This window comes from Danio rerio, chromosome 14, assembly GCF_052040795.2.
Source record: "Danio rerio strain M-AB ecotype USA chromosome 14, GRCz13ab, whole genome shotgun sequence".
NCBI lineage: Eukaryota > Metazoa > Chordata > Actinopteri > Cypriniformes > Danionidae > Danio > Danio rerio.
This window is the reverse complement of record NC_141034.1, coordinates 3,271,888-3,293,389: the sequence shown is the minus strand read 5'-3', so window position 1 is coordinate 3,293,389 and position 21,502 is coordinate 3,271,888. Positions and strand designations below refer to the sequence as shown.

Below are 21,502 nucleotides of genomic sequence, written 5' to 3'. Positions count from 1 at the left end.
AAAAAAATACTTTTTGCCCACCCACCTTTAAAGAAGCACTGTGAATGAATGATGCAATCAAGTCAGAATAACAATAAGCTTCAAAACTGCATTACCCAGAATGCCTTAAAGAAAATTGCACTAATCAGTCACAGTGAGAAAAAAAATGTCCACCCATTATCAGTAAAGCACTGTGAATGATGGAATCGAGTCAGTTTAACAATACACTTCAAAACTACATTACCCACAATGCCCTATAGAAATTAGCACCCATATCACAGTAAGGAAAAAATTTATTTTGGCTCCACTCACCCTTAATGAAGCACTGACAATGATGTAATCGAGTCAGATTAACAGTAAAGCTTAAAAATACCTTACCCATAACGCCACAATGCCAGAGAATAGCAGCAATCAGTCACAGTGAAGAAAAATACTATTCGTCTCCACCCACCTTGATTGAAGCACTGTGGATAATGTAATCAAGTCAAAAAATCTTGTTTAATAGCGGAATCTTTGCAGAAAAACTACATTACCCACAATATCATACAGAAAATTTCACCATTTAGAGTCACAGTGAGAAAAAAAATAATTTTGCTCCACCCACCTTCAATGAAGCACTGTGAATGATATAATCTAGTCAAACAATCTTGTTTAAAAGTCGAATCTGTGCAGAAAAACATTACCCACAATGCCTTACAGAAAATTGCATGAATCAGAGTCCAAGTAAGGCAAAAAAAAAGTTTAGCTCCACCCACCTTTATTGAAGCACTGTCAGTTATGTAATTGAGTCAACATTCTTGTTTAATAGTTGAATCTGTGCAGAAAAACTACATTACCCACAATGCCTTACAGAAAAATTGCATGAATCAGGGTCCAAGGCAAAAAAAAGTTTAGCTCGACCCACCTTTATTGAAGCACTGTGAAATATGTAATTGAGTCAAACAGTCTTGTTTAATAGTCGAATCTGTGCGGAAAAACTACATTACCCACAATGCCTTACAGAAAATTGCATAAATCGGAGTCATAGAGAGGAAAAGTTTTTTCTCCACACACCTTTTTTTGAAGCACTGTGAATTATGTAATCAAGTCAGACAATCTTGTTTAATAGTCAAATCTGTGCAGAAAACTCCATTACCCACAATGCCATACAGAAAAATGCACAAATCTCAAAGGCAATTTTTTTTTGCTCCTCCCACCTTTATTGAAGCACTGTCAATGATGTAATCGAGTCTTGTTTAATAGTCGAATCTGTGCAGAAAAACTCCATTACCCACAATGCTGGACAGAAAACTGCAGCAAATCAGTCACAGTGAGGAAAAAGATTATTTGAAGCACTGTGAGTGATGTAATCGAGCCAAACAATCTTGTCCAATAGCTGAATCTGTACAGAAAAGCTACATTACCCACAATTCTGGACAGAAAAAATGAAACAATCAGAGTCATAGTGTGGAAAAACCTCACGCCAACACAATGAGAACATGGAAACTCCACACAAATATGCCAACTAGCCCAGCCAGGACTTGAACAAATGACCTTCTTGCTGTGAGGCTACAGTGCTAACCACTAAGCCACCGTGCCACCCTTTATACACAACTTTGACCTAAAATGCAAAAGGATGATTAGACACCTCCTGCAGTATGTTTCAATGCATACTCGCACCACACTTTGGATAATATACAATATATCCTGTGCATATTTCATTTTAAAACGTGTCCGAAGTGTGTACGTCGTGGGCCGTTTGTCGATTAGAATTGACTGCTTGGTTAAACAGGAGCTGAATTTGTTCATTCAGCCCTGGAATTGAAAAGTGTGAAGAGGTAAATATCCCCCATCCCCTCTCTCTCTCTCTCTCTCTCTCTCTCTCTCTCTCTCTCTCATCTCACATTTATCAGTCCGGATCTATCACACTTTCTTATTTTCATTCCCTCTTCGACACACACGTTCGTAGCCTGCAGTGAGGGTGTTTGGGGTTCGTCTCTGAATATGAATGACTAGTTTTTTTTTTTTCTGTTGTAATAGAAAAACGACCGAACAAAATGAAGGAATACACTGTAGAGCAGTAACAAGAGAGATGCATCACTATGCCGGACATGTGCACCTGTACATCTACTCGCACGTCCACTCTCCTCACTAGATCAATACTCTATTTTTATTCCATTTTCTTTCATTTATTCTGTTTGATGTATTCTTGTATACATGCACTACAGCCTCGCCAATGCATAAGCCAGTAACTAAAGCAACACAGAGACTGAGAGAAACAACCCCAGAGACTCTGTTTTTTCCCAAAATTTTGCAGTACATTGCAAAAATACAAATATTCCTTTCATTAGCTGAAGTAAAAATTGTTCTTCTTATTATTATTATTTTTAAAAATTTTCACATATTTCCCAAATGATGCAAAGGAATTTTTCGCAGTATATGAGCAATTCTGAAACTCTGCGGACCCGTGATGTCATCGACTTTCGCTTTCAGATTTAAAGGGCTAGCGTTGCACCAGACCCCCGTAAGTGGTGTCATTTGAAAGTGTAGAATCTATATTTTATGCACATATGCATCACTTTGGTTTTTCTTCTACTTTCTAAAAGTTATTTACACTTAAATACACAGTATTTTGGATACCCGAGCTAGGTATTTTACATTGGTTCGTTTTCATATTTTTTTATATGACACATGTACAAGTTATAGCTCAAATGAAAGCTCTTGCCTGTGCTCATACAGTTCTAGCATTCTTTTACTGAATTATATTTATATGCCAAACAGTTGTTAAATGAATTGTGGTGTTTCCATGGCGCAGAAATGTAAACAATACATTCATGATCAATAAGCAGCCCCAGATAGCACAGACAGCTGTCATCTCTTACCTTATGCTGTCGCTTCAGGGCCGTTCTCCTCTGTTTTTGAGGTGATGTGCATAAGTAATCCTTTTATATGTCTGACGTGGTCCAAACACAGTGAATTATGTTTGATCAAACAAAAGAATAGTGAAATATGTAAACAATGATCAGTCTCTGTAGCTTGTACAGCACCTCTTATCAGTTGGAATACAATAACTTTTGCATAGATTATGGTGGAGACATTTTACTTTTTTCCTGTGATTACAGACGTGTGCAGGAACCACCAAAATTAATTACAGCACGCTAGACCACACAGAACCTAAAAGGTACACTTTCAAATCTGAGTTTATAAAAAAGAATACAAAAAGCGCCTCTTTTTTTAAGTGTTTATTATAACACAGACAACAAATACAGTTATTTTAAACACTTTCAATAGTGATTTATGAAAATTCAAAGGGTTTTCTTTAAAATGATACCAAATTTTTGCATTTACACCTCTGCATGGGGATTTGGGAAGCTTTTAAATTTGGGTAGGCAAAATCCAGGCGGAAATCCCAGAATAGCAGCAGAGTTTAACTGGTTAAATAAAATAAATAAATAAAAATTCTATATTTTTAGCCCTCTTAAGGAATATTTATTTTATAAATTGTCTACAAAACAAACAATCATTATACAATGACTAATGACTAAATGACACTTTAAGCTGAATATCTTGAAGAATATCTAGTCAAACATTATGTACACTACCTGACAAAAGTCTTCTCGTGGATCCCAGTTGTAAGAGCAACAATAATAGCTTGATTTCTAGTTGATCATTTGGAAAAGTGGCAGAAGGTGGATTTTTCTGTTGAATCATCTGTTGATCTGCATCCCAATCATCTCTAATACTGCAGAAGACCTACTGGAACCAGTATAGACTCAAGATTCTCATAGAATTCAGTCAAGTTCGGTGAAGGGAAAATCATGGTTTGGGGTTACATTCAGTATGGGGGCGTGTGGGAGATCTGTAGAGTGGATGGCAACATCAACAGCCTGAGGTATCAAGACTTTTGTGCTGCCCATTACATTACAAACCACAGGAGAGGGCAATTTCTTCAGCAGGATAGTGTATAATAATATAATAATTCAGGAGGACTAATAATTCTGACTTCAACTGTACTTTATATTTTATTTTAGTTTACAGGAGTTGTATTTGACTTCAAATTTCTCTGAGTCTAACCTCATCCGACCTTCTGCTAACTACACACACACACACACACACACACACACAGCAAAATGTCCTTCAGACTGAATCCCATCACTTTATGCTGTGGAGGACATCACGCAATCTGTGTGTGTGTCCCGCTCTTAAAGCGTGTCCTCACTTCCCCTCCGACACGCTTCCAGCGCCTCATCCCTCGTTTCCTTCCTTCCCTCTCTTTCTCGCCTTCGCCGGCTCAGTCTCATATGCAGGAAAATATCAAATCATTCCATCCGTCACAGGCTTGAGAGAAGCCCGGACTCCATCAATAAGGCATGTACATCTGCGAACGCACAAACACACACAAAAGACTCGGCAGCAGAAGACAGATAGCAAAGCAGGAGGAAGACGGAAGGAAAGAAAATAGGTATTAGCAGTCTAAAAGAAGTGTTTAGGAGTGAAGTATTTTTATAGTGAGACAGGCTGTCTGGATTGTAAATCTGTGGAACAATTTCTTTATTTATTTATTATTATTGTTATTATTTTATCTTTATTTTTTACTTATTATTGTTTAAAAATGTAAACACATTGACTTGCAAATTTTTACAACAATTAACAATAAAAGATACAATATACAAACAATACATATGATAGTAAAATAATAATAGACAGATACAATAAATAAATAAATAAATACTGACCGTCAGTTCAGTCTTTAAAATGTCACAGAGCTTCAAAGTTGATCAACTTTGTGGAGTTGACCTATGCTAAAACTCAGCTAGATTATTCATTTGTTAAATTGTTAGAAAATACACAATCGTGACAACAAACTACGCATAAAATAGTGTGTTTTATTGTTATGCTATTACTATTGAATTTTGTTTGTTCAATCATTTATTCGTTCATTCATTCGTTAATTTAATTTAATTTAATTTATCATTTATAAAAAAAATAGAAAAAGTGCCTATTTTTAGGTGTTTATTATAACACAGACAACATATACAGTTATTTTAAACACTTTCAATAGTGTTTTATGAAAATTCAAAGGGTTTTCTTTAAAATGATACCAAATTTTTGCATTTACACCTCTGCATGTGGATTTGGGAAGCTTTTAAATTTGGGTAGGCAAAATCCAGGCGGAAATCCCCAAATAGCAGCAGAGTTTAAGTGGTTAAAGGTCAATTACGTCACACCATGGTGCATTTGCTATTTAATTGTGTGAAGAAACAAGATGTGCAGCACCTGAAACTACGGATACTGGAAGCCTGTGCTGGCATTTCTCCTGCGGTGTTGCTATCAGTGTGTTAAGAGTGAAAGTAGAGGGTTGCATTGACAATCCAACCCAATGGGCAGCACATTGAACACATTTTATAAGTGGTCAGAAACGTGTAAATAACTCATTGCAGAATAAAGTTACGTTAAAACCAAACACACCATTGTTTTTCTTGTGAAACTCCCAATAAGTTTGATGTGTCACAAGACCATCTTCCTATCGAAAAAAAAACCAAAAGTTGGATCCAAGATGGCCGACTTCAAAATGGCCACCGTTTTCACCACCCATCTTGAAACGTTTGGCCCCTCACATCTACTAATGTGCCACAAACACGACGTTAACATCACCAACCATTCCCATTTTATTAAGATGTATCCATATAAATAACCCATCCTGTAGTAATTCTTTGAGTGCAGGATGGTGAACTGTCTCTTTAAATATGAGGAGCTTAATCCTGTAACAGGAGTGATAAGTGCTGTAAATTGTGTGTGTGTGTGTATGTGTGTTGCATTGAAGGCCAGTTGGCATGGCTGCGCTCCAGATGAACAGCAGTTTGGCATCAAACTTCCCCAGCGAACACACACTCAGACATGTGAAGGTCAGAGGGAGTGATGGAGTGTTTGACCTCCGTTAAACCCACCTGTGTGTTTCAGACACACACACACACACACTAGCTAAATATCCTGATGTTAGTTCAGTCCAGCTGATACTCGGAATTTGCAGTGTAATAAATGGCAGAGGAAACGTGTGTGTTTAATGTTTCCTGACGGAGATGAATGTCTCATGAGTTCTCGTAATGATCTCCACACACACATACACACACTCTACTCCTCCTCATCCTCCTACATCCTGCCAGAGGAACTGCATTACCTGTGCGAGAGAGGGAAAGATGGCAGGGCGCGAGACACTGTTTCTCCTCTTCCTCCATTTGTCAGGAAATGTTTACACTGAGCTATTGCTCAACGTCAACGCTGTGTTTGTGTGTGTGTGTGAGAGATGATAAAACATTTGCCAGAAGGCTGCTGCATTGTTTCTCCTGTGTGTTTGCCAGAGTAAAGCTCTCCTCTCCTCCGTCAGATTCTCTCTCTTCCTTTCATGCCATCTGACCGAATCTGCTTTCTCTTTCTTTTCCTGGAGAGAAAAAAAAACGGAAAACAAAAGAACAGCGATGTGAAAGAAAGGAGAGAGAGAGTATGTGCGTGTTTGAGGAAGACATAAACACAGATCAGAGAGCAGATGAACTGGAGCTGAACAGATCTAGGTTGTCCTGCTAAATGAAGTCTTTCTGTGTGTTTCAGGGCTGGACAGCACTAAAGACCCCTGCATGAAGGTTCACTGTCCTCCTCACAAAGTGTGTGTGAGTCACGACTACCAGACCGCCATCTGCACCAATCACAAGCCAGCTCAGCACAGGTAAGACATGCAGACAACTGTGTGTGTGTGTGTGTGTGTGTGTGTGTGTGTGTGTGTGTGTGTGTGTGTGTGTGTGTGTGTGTGTGTGTGTGTGTGTGTGTGTGTGTGTGCATGTAGGACAGCAAATAGGGTTTTTACTCAATTAGAAACAATTGTCAAGACAAATGTTGACTCGACAGAAGTTCAGTCTTTAAAATGTCACAGAGCTCCAAAGTTGATCATCTTTGTGGAATTGCTAAAACTCAACTATATTATTCATTTGTTAAACTGTTAAGAAAATAAACATTTAACATTTAATTACATAGAAAATACTTAGTTTTTATTGTTACACTATTACGATTGAATTGTTTGTTCGTTCATTCATTCTTTTAATTTTAATTTATTTTATTTTTCTTGTATTTTATTTTATTTTATGTACTTTCTTTATTATTGTTAAAATATCCAAACACATGCAAATTTTGGTCCAACAAACATATACACAACAATTAACAATAAGAGATAAAAGTAAAATAATAATAGATAGATACACTAAATAAATGAAATGAAGAAAACAAAAGAAAAGAAATACTGACCTTTAGTTCTGTCCTTAAAATGTCATGGTGCTTCGAAGTTTATCATCTTTGTGGAATTGACCTAAGCTATATTATTAATTTGTTAAACTTTTATGAAAAAAAATCTTAACATTTATTTGCGTAGAAAATAATTCGTTTTTATTGTTACGCTATAACGATTGAATTTCGTTTATTCATTTGTTTGTTCATTTGTTTGTTCATTTAAATTAAATTAAATTAAATTAAATTAAATTAAATTAAATTAAATTAAATTAAATTAAATTAAATTAAATTTTATTGTATTTTATTTTATTTTATTTTACTTTATTTTATTTTATTTTATTTTATTTTATTTTATTTTATTTTATTTTATTTTAAATTAAATTAAATTAAATTAAATTAAATTAAATTAAATTAAATTAAATTAAATTAAATTAAATTAAATTTTATTTTTGTTCATTCATTCATTTTCTTTTTGGTTTTAAAATATTCAAACACATGCCAATTGTGGTCCAACAAACATTTACACAACAATTAACAATAAGAGATCAAATTAAAATAATAATAGATAGATAAAATAAGTAAATAAAATAAAAGAAATACTGACCTTCAGTCTTGGTAAATGTCACAGAGCTCCAAAGTTGAACATCTTTGTGGAATTGAGCTATATAATTCATTTGTTTAATTGTTTAGAAAATAAACAATATTACCATTTAATTATGTAGAAAATAATTTGTTTTTCTTGTTATGTAATTCTGATAAAATTGTTTAATTAATTAATTTGTTCATTTTTTTTATTCATAATATTTTATGTACTTTCTTTTTTCTTTTTAATATTTAAACACATTGACTTACAAATTTTGGCCCAACAGACATATACACAACAATTAACAACAATAAATAAAAGTAAAATAGTAATAGACAGATAGATATAATAAGTAAATAAAATAAATGAAACAAATTAAATAATAAAATAAAATAAAATAAAATTAAATTAAATTAAATTAAATTAAATTAAATTAAATTAAATTAAATTAAATTAAATTAAATTAAATTAAATTAATTTAAATTAAATTAAATTAAATTAAATTAAATTAAATTAAATTAAATTAAATTAAATTAAATTAAATTAAATAGGCTTTAAAATTTCACAGAGCTCCAAAGTTGATCATCTTTGTGGAATTGACCTATGCTAAAAATCAGCCATATAATTAATAAACCAAAATTATTATGTAAATAAATGATATAAACATTTAATTATGTGAAAAATACTGTGTTTTATGTCATGTCATTACAATTTAATTTTAAATTTTTATTTTTTTTAATTTAAATAGTAAATTTAAACTTTATTTAAATAATTTCTGAATTTAAATAAAGTTGAACATTACTAAATTATTAAAAACATTGTATGTTTTATGGGAGTTCGGTATTGCATTTGTTTAAATCTTATTTTGTGATTAATATTAGTAATTATAAAATATAAGTATTCTTTTTTTGTGTGTATACACAGTAGTGCACTGTAAAAAACGCTGGGTTCCACACCATAACACAAATCCATTAAGTTAACCTAATAGTTTTTACAAATTTAAGTAGAATGAACATAAGACAATTAAGTTGTCAACAAAAAAACTCAATAATTTTGTTCATTTTGTTTACTTTTGAGTGTATGAATGTGTGTAGTATGAATGTGAAATCACTGACATTTCTTTTGCAGTGTATATTGAAGTTTTGTGAACAATACTGAACTGTTTATAGAAGATGAGCTGCTGGTTTTTCTTTGATAGGAAAACTCTGGAAACTCTGATTATCTAGTTTTCTGTAATCCTTGAAATGTATTCCAGGATCGCAAATAAATATGAGCACATGTCCTCGTGTCTAATGGCTCCTCTAAGCTGTTTACACTCTGGAATCTGCTCTGTTTGTCCAGGGTCACATTAACATTCCATTAGTGTCTATTGTGAGTCGTCGTCATAGCGACAGCAGCCTCTTGACTCCACCCTCTTCTCATCCAATTGCTGCAATATTAATTGTGTAATGGCCGTTTGAGCAGTTTACCAAGCTGAATTACTAATGCTCTCTTACATGTGCAAACACAAAGCACGCTGGCACGGCAAATATCACGTCTCCCTGAGAAAATAACAGCGCACTGATCCGATTAGAAAGCCAAAGCGCTGCCAGTGGGCGATAATGCTTTTCCTTCTGCTTTATCGCTGCATTGGTCAATCTATCATTAATGGCCAGCACATGAGGTGTAGCCGATGCTTCCTGATCATTAATTTACACCTTAAATCAGAGCGCTACATTATGCATGAGGAGCTCCACTGGATTATGCACCACAAAATAACACATGTTAATAAGTCATAAGGAGCCCGCACACTTTTTTCTTTATTCACAGTTTCTGCACTAATTGTTGGGGGAAATTTGGGTCCAATAATCAAGGACTGCTTTCACTTATAGCGCAGCGTAATATAATGAGTTGATATTGTTTGTGTTAAAGCATTCTCAAATTAACTGAAAATAAACAAATGCTGACTCTGAGGTAAAATCTAGTGTGCTCTTTTAGGGTTACCATCCGCTTGTTAAGTGTGACGTCACGCGAAGCGGCTTCCGGGTCCAAGCGCTCTATTCAACTCAATGGGGAGACTCATGAAATGGTAATAATAAACGTTTACAAAGCGATTTAATACTTTCGAAAATCACGATCGCAATATACATGTCCATGCCTAATATCCGATGGCCAAAGTGATTCATTTTTTTATAAATTGTAAAATTTTTGATATTTGTTATGCAGCAAGCCCAGAGATTGTTGTGTACACTATGACTTTATATAAAATTAACTTTAATGTGTGGCAGGAATAAAACGTGATCATAAACGAATGATTTCTCCACTCAAATGAATGGCGGCTTGGACCCGGAAACTGTATACATACGTCACAAACACGTCACCACTTAACAAGCGGATTGTTGGATGAAATCATAAATGTGAATGCAAACTAACTAGGGATGCTCAAAATAATCGATTAACCGTTAACCGAAAGGGTGCTTTTATAAACGATTAATGGTATCAGTCAAACGATTAAAAATATTATTTTATATATTTTTAGTTTGGCTGCATAAGGGGCCGATTGAATGCGCTCTTTGCGTTAAGAGGGGCATCTTTTGAATGCAACCCAAGCTCATTCTGAAAACGTAGTCCCGCTTTATTTTTTTCAAGCGAACGCTAAGGGGCGGTTTGACGCCGTTCCCTATTGCGCTTGCCGGCCGTTTGTTCACTCGGCTCACCTCGTACGTCGGCAGGCTCGAGATACAGAGAGGAGTCGACCGCGGCGATCGGTTTTGAGTCCGGGGAAGATCGGTTCCAGCAATCAGGTAAGACAAAAAAAGAATCCTAAAAATTAAGTGAACGAGTTTTATAACAGGGTGAGGACGCGGTGAAATCCGAAAACACGATAGAAAAAAATTCAGAGCTTTTAATTTTTTTGGACGGCTTTTTGTAAACTGTTGCTCGGGTTTAGGGAAGCGAGCGGGCGGGCGGGTCGATCGGTAAAATTGGTTGTTCAGTATTAGGAGTAGCGGTGTTCACACCATGTTTCAACCTGTATTATTCATTTATTTTCCTTCAGCTTAGTCCTTTTATTTATCAGGAGTTGCCACAGGCAACTATTCCAACATATGTTTTACACAGCACCCATACACACTCATTTACACTCATACACTACGGCCAATTTAGTTCATCCAGTTTACTTATAGTTAATGTGTTTGGATTGTGGGGGAAACCAGAGCACCCGGAGGAAACCCACACCAACAAAGAGAGAACATGCAAACTCCACACAGAAATACCAACTGGCCCAGCTAGGACTCGAACCAGCGACCTTCTTGCTGTGAGGATCTTTTACTTGATGAGAATTAAACATTTAAGTTCAGTCAAAGTCCAATTATGAAACTCATTCTTTCGGTCTGAACTGTCCTCAGTATGACTGATCAGAGAACAGATTCAGCAAAGTAGTGTAATTTCCACTTCCTCAGTGCTGAGCCGATATTACAAATATACTTCAATATAACGCAATGAAGTGTGAATTACAGAGTCATAATGTAATGCACAATAATGGGCTGTAATATACTCCATTATTGTGTATCCCGCTGTATTATTACATTATTATAAAAGCACCGCTCAAGGCAGATTCAGCTCGTTCTGACCCAGCAATGTTTTCGTGGATGGGTTCAGAAGGACTGGACCGAGTTCATTTTATTACACCCGCAGCGTTCGGACTTCCAGTACTTTCTGTATTACTGTTTTTGCAAATCGGTAGCTGCTAAATTGACCATTGTCCCTACTAAATGACTTCCTAAATAGCTGTGCGAGTTTCAAATCACATCACTCCATGGTCTCTTTCTGCTCGCATAATAAAATAATTTCAGCTTGAATCAATATTTCATCTGCGCTTATTTATTTGCAAGCAGTCGTGTAATGTGTAAGAAAATGTGCAGTCAGTTGGTCATTAAAGCAACATAAGCCCTTCCAAGATGATGTAAGATAACTCTGCTTATCCTTACATACACTACCTGACAAAGTCGTGTTGCCTATCCAAGCTTTAGGAACAACAACTTGACTTCTAGTTCATCATTTAGTATCAGAAGTGGCTTATATGAAAAGCAAAGGCCTCTAGATTACATTTATTTAAACCAAATAAATAATTAATAATATGATCATGTGTTGATTTGTAATTCTTTAATTAGGACAGTAAGGTCTGACTTTGGGCGAGGCAGTGGCGGAGTAGGTAGAGCTGTCACCTCACAGCAAGAAGGTCGCTGGGTCACTGGTTCGAGCCTCGGGTCAGTTGGCTTTTCTGTGTGGAGTTTGCATGTTCTCCCTGCCTTCGCGTGGGTTTCCTCCGGGTGCTCCGGTTTCCCCCACAGTCCAAAGTCATGCGGTACAGGTGAATTGGGTAGGCTAAATTGTCCGTAGTGTGTGTGAATGTGTGTGTGGATATTTCCCAGAGATGGTTTGCTGGATAAAAAACTTGCTGGATAAGTTGATGGTTTATTCCACTGTGGTGACCCCGGATTAATAAAGGGACTAAGCCGACAAGTGAATGAATGAGGTCTGACTTTGTAAAGTTATGTAAAATCAGTTGTTCCTGACTTTTGGCCTTAATAAAAATTCAGATTTGGACCATTTAATGTAGACTTTAAAATCCTCTGTTTGAGATACAATAATACTTTTTTTGCTGTATGTTTGGTGAACATGAGGGATAAACAGAAAATCTTTTGCACTGACATCTGTTGGAGTATGATGTCAGCGGTGAGATACAGACAGAGATGATATTTGTTTATCACCCTCAGATCATCAGGCTTCACGCTTTCTGTGAGATATTGACATTTTGAGTGTGAATGCGGTTGGCATTACAGACGTCTTTTGTCACGTTCTTTATCTCCAGTGTGTGTTTGTGTGTGTGATATATCTGATCAGCCCATGTGGTGTAAGATTTCATCTTCTCATAAACTCTAATCCCCCTCAGAATTGAGCGCTGTCTGTTTGTTATATTCATTTTTACTTGGCTGTTCATCAGGGCCTTACTACAGTCGTCCAGGTCTTACTACACTTGACCAGATCTTAGTGCACTTGACCGGGTATAAGTACACTAGACCAGATCTTATTATCCTTGACCAGTGTTAGTCCATTTGATCAGGTCTTGCTACACTTGATCAGGTCTTACTATTATTGACTAGATTTTACTACTCTTGACCAGGTCTTACTACCTTGACAAATTCTTACTACACTTACGAAGACTTACTACACTTGAACAGGACATGGTGCACTTTATCAGGTCTTAGTACACTTGACCAGGTCTTGCTACACTTGACCAGATCTTAGAACACTTGACCAAGACTTACTACACTTGACCAGGTCCTCGTACATTTTAGTCTACTTGACCAGGTGTTGCTACACTTGACCAGGTCTAAGTACACTTGACTAGGTCTTACTACACTTGATCAGATCCTAGTACACTTAGGCAGGTTTTACTACATTTTGCCAGGTCTTAGTACCTTGACAAATTCTTACTACACTTACGAAGACTTACTACACTTGAACAGGACATGGTGCACTTTATCAGGTCTTAGTACACTTGACCAGGTCTTGCTACACTTGACCAGATCTTAGAACACTTGACCAAGTCTTACTACACTTGACCTGATTTTCGTACATCTTAGTCTACTTGACCAGGTGTTGCTACACTTGGCCAGGTCTCAGGACACTTGACCAGATCTTACTAAGCTTGACCAGGTTTTACTACATTTAACCAGGTCTTAGTACATCTTAACAGATCTTACTACACTCGACCAGGACTTAATACACTTGATTAGGTCTTAGTACACTTGACCAGGTCTTAGTACACTTGACCAGGTCTTACTGCACTTATCCTGATCTTACTAAACTTGACCAGGTCTTGCTACACTTGACCGGAACGTGCTACACTTGACTAGGTCTTACTACCTTGACCAATTCTTAATACACTTAACTAGGTCTTAGAAGATTGACCAGGTCTTAATACACTTGACCAGCGCGTACTACACTTGACTAGGTCTTACTACCTTGACCCATTCTTAATACACTAAACTAGGTCTTAGAAGATTGACCAGGTCTTACTACACTTGATCGGAACGTACTACACTTGACTAGGTCTTACTACTGTACCTTGACCAATTCTTAATACACTTCTCTAGGTCTTAGAAGATTGACCAGGTCTTACTACACTTGACCGGAACGTACTACACTTGACTAGGTCTTACTACTGTACCTTGACCAATTCTTAAAACACTTAACTAGGTCTCAGTAGATTGACCAGGTCTTACTACACTTGACCAGGTCTTACTGCACTTGACCAGATCGTACTAAACTTGTCCAGATGTTGCTATACTTAACCATGTCTTAGTACACTTGGCCAGGTTTTACTGCATATGACCAGACCTCAGTACAGTTGACCAGATCTTAGTACACTCAACCAGTTCTTAGTTCTCTTGACCAGATCTTAGTACACTTGACCGGAACGTACTACACTTGACTAGGTCTTACTACCTGGACCCATTCTTAATACACTAAACTAGGTCTTAGAAGATTGACCAGGTCTTACTACACTTGACCAGGTCTTACTGCACTTGACCAGATCGTACTAAACTTGTCCAGATGTTGCTATACTTGACTTGGTCTTAGTACACTTGACAAGGTGTTACTACAATTGACAAGGCCTTACTACTTTGACCAAGTGTTACTACACTTGACCATGTCTTAGTACACTTTACTAGGTTTTTCTGCACTTGACCAGATCTTACTAAACTTGACCAGGTGTTGCTATACTTAACCATGTCTTAGTACACTTGGCCAGGTTTTACTGCATATGACCAGACCTTAGTACAGTTGACCAGATCTTAGTACACTCAACCAGTTCTTAGTTCTCTTGACCAGATCTTAGTACACTTGACCAAGTCTTAATACCCTTGACCAGATACTAGTGCACATGACCAGGTCTTACTACATTTGACCAGATCTTAGTACACTTAACCAGTTCTCAGTATACTTGATCAAGTCATACTACACTTTACCGGGTTTTAGTACGCTTGACCAGATCTTACTACACTCAAGCATGTCTTAGTAAAATGTACACAGGTACAGCACTTCTATATTTTAATCCTGAAGCGAATCTTCACTTTTTTGCATGCTGCCTGTACTCTCACATTTCTGGAACTTTGAAACTCCGAGTCAAAGCGTCATTGTCTGAGAGATTAGCAATGACACTCTATAAATCACACTGCTAGGAGGAGGCACTGCGTCAGTTATTACCTCTCATCTCCACAATCATGTAGACGCCAGAAGAGTCAGTCTGCTTATCAGAAGCTCTCTCTTATGATGGTAATTTGAATAATGTTAATGAATGACATTGGCTGCCAATGTAAAGGCTTGCTGTGACATAAACAATAGTTTCAAATAGTATTTGTTTGGCACGCCAAATGTATGTAAATGTAACACCAGCTTTATCACCAATTGTTTTTCCTTTCTTTTTGTAGTGAAGTTTTAAATATGACAATGATTTGCATAAGCCAGCTGGTGCACAAGAGTTCTGACACCTTTTTTTCTACTTCAGTTAAAGCACTTGATATTTTTTTTCACAAGGATCACATGTCAATTTGAGAAATATAGGAGAGTGTTTAAAAAATAGCAAAGAGTGTGTTTCAAAATGTGCTTTTTCTTTTAATGATTAGATACAAGGAGACACATATATTTCATACATATTTAATAAGTGTAAAATATTTCTCCTGCAAACTATATGTAGTATTTAGGGATATATTTACTAGTCTACTCTGATCTTACGCGTTTGTGTGTGTGTGTTCAGTAGAGATATGCAGATTAGCTCAAATGTCACCCGAACCACTGCTTCAAACAGACCATCCACACGCCTCCCATCTGCACCTATAATTTTCTCTGATATCTACAGTACATCCAATTCATTATTTTGATTCTTTGTTTAAAGCATGATGGTAGTGGACCTTTTGTTTTAAACAGCAGATTGAGTAACATTAGAGCTACAGTGTCTGTGATAGATGATACGCTAATTATTAGTTGCTTTATAAAACTACTGTTTGGCTTTGCCCAGATTAGCCTATTATAATTAAATAAACACAGACTTTATCACTCCCGTATTACACGGCTGTCCAGCAATACTCGATTCTGATCGGTCAGTTGTAACATTCCAAGGGATGTTATACCAAAATAACAACCGCTAAATAACTTCAAATTGGCAGTGATCTATCTATCTATCTATCTATCTATCTATCTATCTATCTATCTATCTATCTATCTATCTATCTATCTATCTATCTATCTATCTATCTATCTATCTATCTATCTATCTATCTATCTATCTATCTATCTATCTATCTATCTTTATATATATATTTCTTTTTATTTATTGTCTAAAAAATGCTTCTTGACTTAAGAATTTGTAAATATTTGGGCTGGATACGAGACAAACATATGACTATATTTCTGAAATAATCTCGTTTTCTCTCTTCCCCTGTTTAGTGTTAAAGCCAAAAAAGGAAATATCCCTCATAAGCGTTGGATGGGAGCTGTAAATCATGGGAAATGTAGGCCATGTCCTGTTGTTCACTCCAGTTTGGTGTGCGGTTCTGACGGACACACGTATGCCTCAAAGGTGAGATATTAACACTTACTACACACTGCTCACAAACAAGATAACATTTGTAGGCCTAGCTATGTTTTTTCTATATTTAATAAAATGTGTGTGTGTGTGTAATGTGATTCAGATTGATTCAGGTTCAGATTGACTAAATCTACTAGAGAGAGAAGTAAATCATTGTATTAAAGTTCAAAATCATAAACTGTTATATATATATTTCCCAACTAATTTTTAACAGAGCAAGGAAATTTTCATAGTATGTCTGATAATATTTTTTCTTCTGGAGAAAGTCTTATTTGTTTTATTTCGGCAAGCAGTTTTGAATTTTTTAAAAGCCATTTTTGGGACAAAATTATTAGCCCCTTTGAGCTATTTTTTTTTTCCGACAGTCTACAGAACAAACCATCATTATAGAATAACTTGCCTAATTACCCTAACCTGCCTAGTTCACCTAATTAACCTAGTTAACCTTTAAATGTCTCTTTAAGCTGTACAGAAGTTTCTTGAAAAATATCTAGTAAAATATTATTTACTGTCATCATAGCAAAGATAAAATAAATCAGTTATTAGAAATAGGTTTTTAAAACTATTATGCTTAAAAATGTGCTGGAACAATCTTCCCTCCATTAAACAGAAATTGAGGAAAAAAATAAACAGGGGCGCTAATAATTCAGGGGGGCTAATAATTCTGACTTTAACTGTGTGTGTGTGTGTGTGTGTGTGTGTGTGTGTGTATATATATATATATATATTTATATATATATATATATATATATATATATATATATATTTATATATTTATATATTTATATATTGTGTATCTGTTTTCGTCATTTGTTGGGGGACAAAAGATTATAGCACTACTTATGGTAATAGGATGTATATTTATTATTAATAATAAATAATAATTATAATTATAATAAAAGTAATTATTAGCATATTAATAATAATAATAATAATAAGTGCCACTACTTTCTATCACCATTTTTTTACTTTTCAAATTGGTGTTTATTTTATAAGGATGGGATCAACCTGTCAATCATATGATATCCACCAATAGCAAACCACAGTTCAATCAATTCCGTATGGACAAAATCAAGGCCCATATATATATATATGTATGGACCTGGTGAGAGGCTTGCATTGACTTGAGGCCATAAGCCAAGTGCCCTAATGTCCTCAAAATATGAAGAGTCTCAAAAATCCTTTTGTATGAGGAACTACTTTCTTCCGTTGTTGACTCACATCTGCAGCGTGAGAACAGCAGAAACTATTGCTCATTGACCAACATCCCTTTAGGATAGTATTTGAATGATTCTCTGGTGTAATATATAGAGCGATGACAAAGAAAGGTGATTTTAAGCTCACATTTTAAGATTATAAGGCTGAACGGCATGATATGCCATCAGTCTACAGAGATTTCTCAATATTTCTCTGTTTTAATTGGGATATCACAATAATTAACCTTGAAAAAGCCAAAGCACAGCAAACATTAGCAGATTACTGAGATATAAATGCAGCACTACAACATACAAAAGAAAGAAACTGATTTACTTGTGTGTCACTTACCTGTTTTATAATGATTTGTTCAGCTGTACTTTAAAATTTACACTTTTTTTTTTTTTTTTTTGGTATTTATTGTGCGGTCTCTATCGCCATTTTGCGGCCAGAACATCAATCGTCATCAAATTGCTCTGCTCAATGACAGGATGATGGTCATCGATGTGCTAGATCTCTGAAATGATAAATATTAAAAATAGGCACTCTCCTTATAAATAAACTGCATAATTGCAATCTAAACAACTACACTCTCTCCTAAAAAAGCCTCCAAAGAGCATAATGTTGTCCAACAGCTGCAATATTTGTCAAACCGTAGTGAATTTATTAATCTGCCGACACTCTATATGGAAGTGGTTGTAATACAAAAGGGTGAAGAGGCTGTACATGTGCTGTGACTGCAGAATATAGCAGTGCTATCAGCCAATCAGATTCGAGAACCAGACAGAACTGTTGTATAGATATTTATATGAAGAAGTTTGATTTGTAAGAATGTAAAAAGGCTTAGAAGAAAATGACAGCGTTAATAATTATCTGATTTCATGGTGGTTCTTGCTCACAAACCTGGACTTCACATTCCGTAATTCTCATTCTTTCACATTCCAGTTATAGTAATATTTGCAATATGTTGTAACCGTAAATGAAACCGTAAATTCAACCATTTTCTTTTTCTTAGGAAAAAAGTAGTTAATTTTTTTAAGTTGTTTCCTAAAAAGCAGGTTGAAATTAAAATGAATATTATTCTTCAGAATCTATTGTAAATCCAGCCTCAGGTGAGGTCTGAGAGCAATCCGATGATGTGAATTTAACCTGAACACTATCAGACGCAGGATCATTGTGTCCCGATGAGGAAGGAGTCACCTTTAAATTCCAATATCAGCACACAGCTCTCTCTCTCTCCTGGCGTAAATGATGCAGCGTTTGGTGATGGATGGTTAGGTGGATGAACTGTGTCCGCTGTTGATATTGGATTCTTGAGTCCTTTGCAATCCCCCCCTCCAGCACGAGAACAGAGAGGAAAACCTGAACCTCCAGCTGAACCTGCGCCTCCTATCTGTGACCTCACTGCTTTAACCCCACCCACTCCATTTCCTTTCCTTCAGCCTGAATAAAGTCAGATGTGAGAGAGACGCAGTGTTAGATGGAGGATTTTGGATCAATATAGAAATGAATAGCGCATAGACACAGCAGATAATCAGAGAGCTGTTATTATGTGCTACTTTTTCAGTGTTCTCTTGTGTTTCTCAGATTCACATGTGAAAAATGACTAGTGCAGTGACTGAAGTAGAACAAAAGTGTATTGGAATACATTGTTAATATCATTAGCAATTATCTTCCATATTAAAATGTTGACAGTCATTATTTTATTACACAAAACTTATATTAAGGCTTTGTGCATCATTAAAACAAACTAAAACTAGACTGGAATAGAAAATCACCAATTAAAGCCCTCTGCTTCATTATAATAAGTGGATAGTAGACCGGAGGAGAGAAAAATGTACTACTAGATGCACCATAAAATTAAAGTAAAACTGGAAATAGAAAGTCAGCACACAGCTTGAAATGAATTTTGAATTAAAAATATTATACTATATTTACATATCTCGATGAATGAAAATACAGACACATATTCATTAACACTATATAGAACAAATAAATAAATCAAAAACACCCACTCACAGTTAACCAAAATTGGGTAGTAATGAGTTACATTTACGTTTCCCAGAGATGGGTTGCAGCTGGAAGGGCATCCGCTGGATGAACACTATCAGACGCAGGATCATTGTGTCCCAATGAAGAAGGAGTCTGCTTTAAATTCCAACATCAGCACACAGCTCTCTCTCTCTCCTGGCGGATAAATGAAATGTGCTGGATAAGTTGGTGGTTCATTCCGATGTGGCGACCCCGGATTAATAAAGGGACTAAGCTGACAAGAAAATGAATGAATGAATGAGTTACATTTACTTCGTTACATTTACTTGAGTAAAGTTGTTGGGGGCGAGGCAGTGGCGCAGTGGGTAGCACGTTCGCCTCACAGCAAGAAGGTCGCTGGGTCGCTGGTTCGAAGAGATGCGGCTTCCGCTTTCGGTTAGAGAGCATGCGCCTATGTTGGAATGATGGCTGAATATATATATATATATATATATGTGTGTGTATATATAAAGTAACTAGTAACTATTTATGTGAGTACTTTTTTCATCAGATACTTTTTTACTTTTACTCGAGTAACTTTTAAGATTGTTACTTTTAGTTGAGTAAAAATTTCCGTAAGTACTTGTACTTTTACTTGAGTATAGATTTGGATACTCTACCCACCTCTGCAGTTAACTCTAAATTTAATTAAATTAAATCGTGATGTCACAGCTATAATAACTCTTGAACAATTTCATAAGTAATATAATCCCGTCTTTTTTAGTAGAATGTTTTTACACACAGATAGATAGATAGATAGATAGATAGATAGATAGATAGATAGATAGATAGATAGGTAGATAGGTAGATATATATATATATATATATATATATATATATATATATATATATATATATATATATATATATATATATATATATATACATATATATATATATATATATATATATATCACCCTGAATCACTGAACTCGCTCTTACCTGCACAAATACGGACCCTTTCAGTGTTAATAATAAGATACGGTCATGAACCGGCGGATAATTGTTCAGTGAATATGCGCACAAACAGTGTATGAATGGTGCATCTATCTTAAGAGTTCCCACAAGGTCTAAAGACTCTTTAGACTGAAAAGAGTAAATAAAGCAGACAACATATTTGCTCTATTCACTTTATTATCTCTCATTTAATAAATATAAGTGCAGCAGAGAATGTTGTTACCATACAGATGGAGCCTTCTGAATCTAATTTTATTTCCAACCAAGGGTCATTGGAAATACACACCGATAGAGAGATGGATGAATGAATGAATGAATGAATAAATGAATGGATGGATGATTGGAATGATGGATGGATGGATGGATGGAAGGATATTAACAGATGGAGCCTTCGAAGTCTAATTCTATTTCCAACCAAGGGTCATTGGAAATATGTGCCTCAGCCTGCATTTTTGTAAAACTAAACTTAAAGATGTTGCTTTGGGTATGCTGTGTTGCACGTTTCAGATGACAAATCCACTAGAGGGCGCTGTCTACATTTTTTACTAATATGAAATAAATTATTTAGAGTAGTGTTTCCCAACCCTGTTCCTGAAGCACATCAAAAGTACACATTCTCAACCTCCTTCTAATCAAACACACCTGAACTCAATTCTGTTCAATTTACCTTTATTTCTGGAGCACTTTTACAACGTAGACTGTGTCAAAGCAGCTCAACATAGAAGTTTACAGTAAACTGAAACTGTGTCAGTCCAGTTTTGAGTTTGAATCAATTCATTCATTCTTTTGTTTTCCTTCAGCTTAGTCCTTCAGCTTTATTCATCAAGGGTCGACACAGTGGAATGAACTGCCTACTTATCCAGCATATG

General features: G+C 35.6%; 1 protein-coding gene across 6 annotated transcripts in view; it reads left to right on the top strand.

Moving 5' to 3' along the window:
* Window positions 1–21,502, top strand: part of spock1 (SPARC (osteonectin), cwcv and kazal like domains proteoglycan 1) — a 289,085-nt gene that overhangs the window by 213,949 nt on the left and 53,634 nt on the right. For all 6 annotated transcript variants that reach the window (XM_087281132.1, XM_087281134.1, XM_087281133.1 and 3 more), the window contains exons 5-6: window positions 6,565–6,679; window positions 16,310–16,442. In XM_087281132.1, coding sequence (XP_087137258.1) covers window positions 6,565–6,679; window positions 16,310–16,442 — 248 coding nt within the window. The remainder of the gene's footprint in view (window positions 1–6,564; window positions 6,680–16,309; window positions 16,443–21,502) is intronic.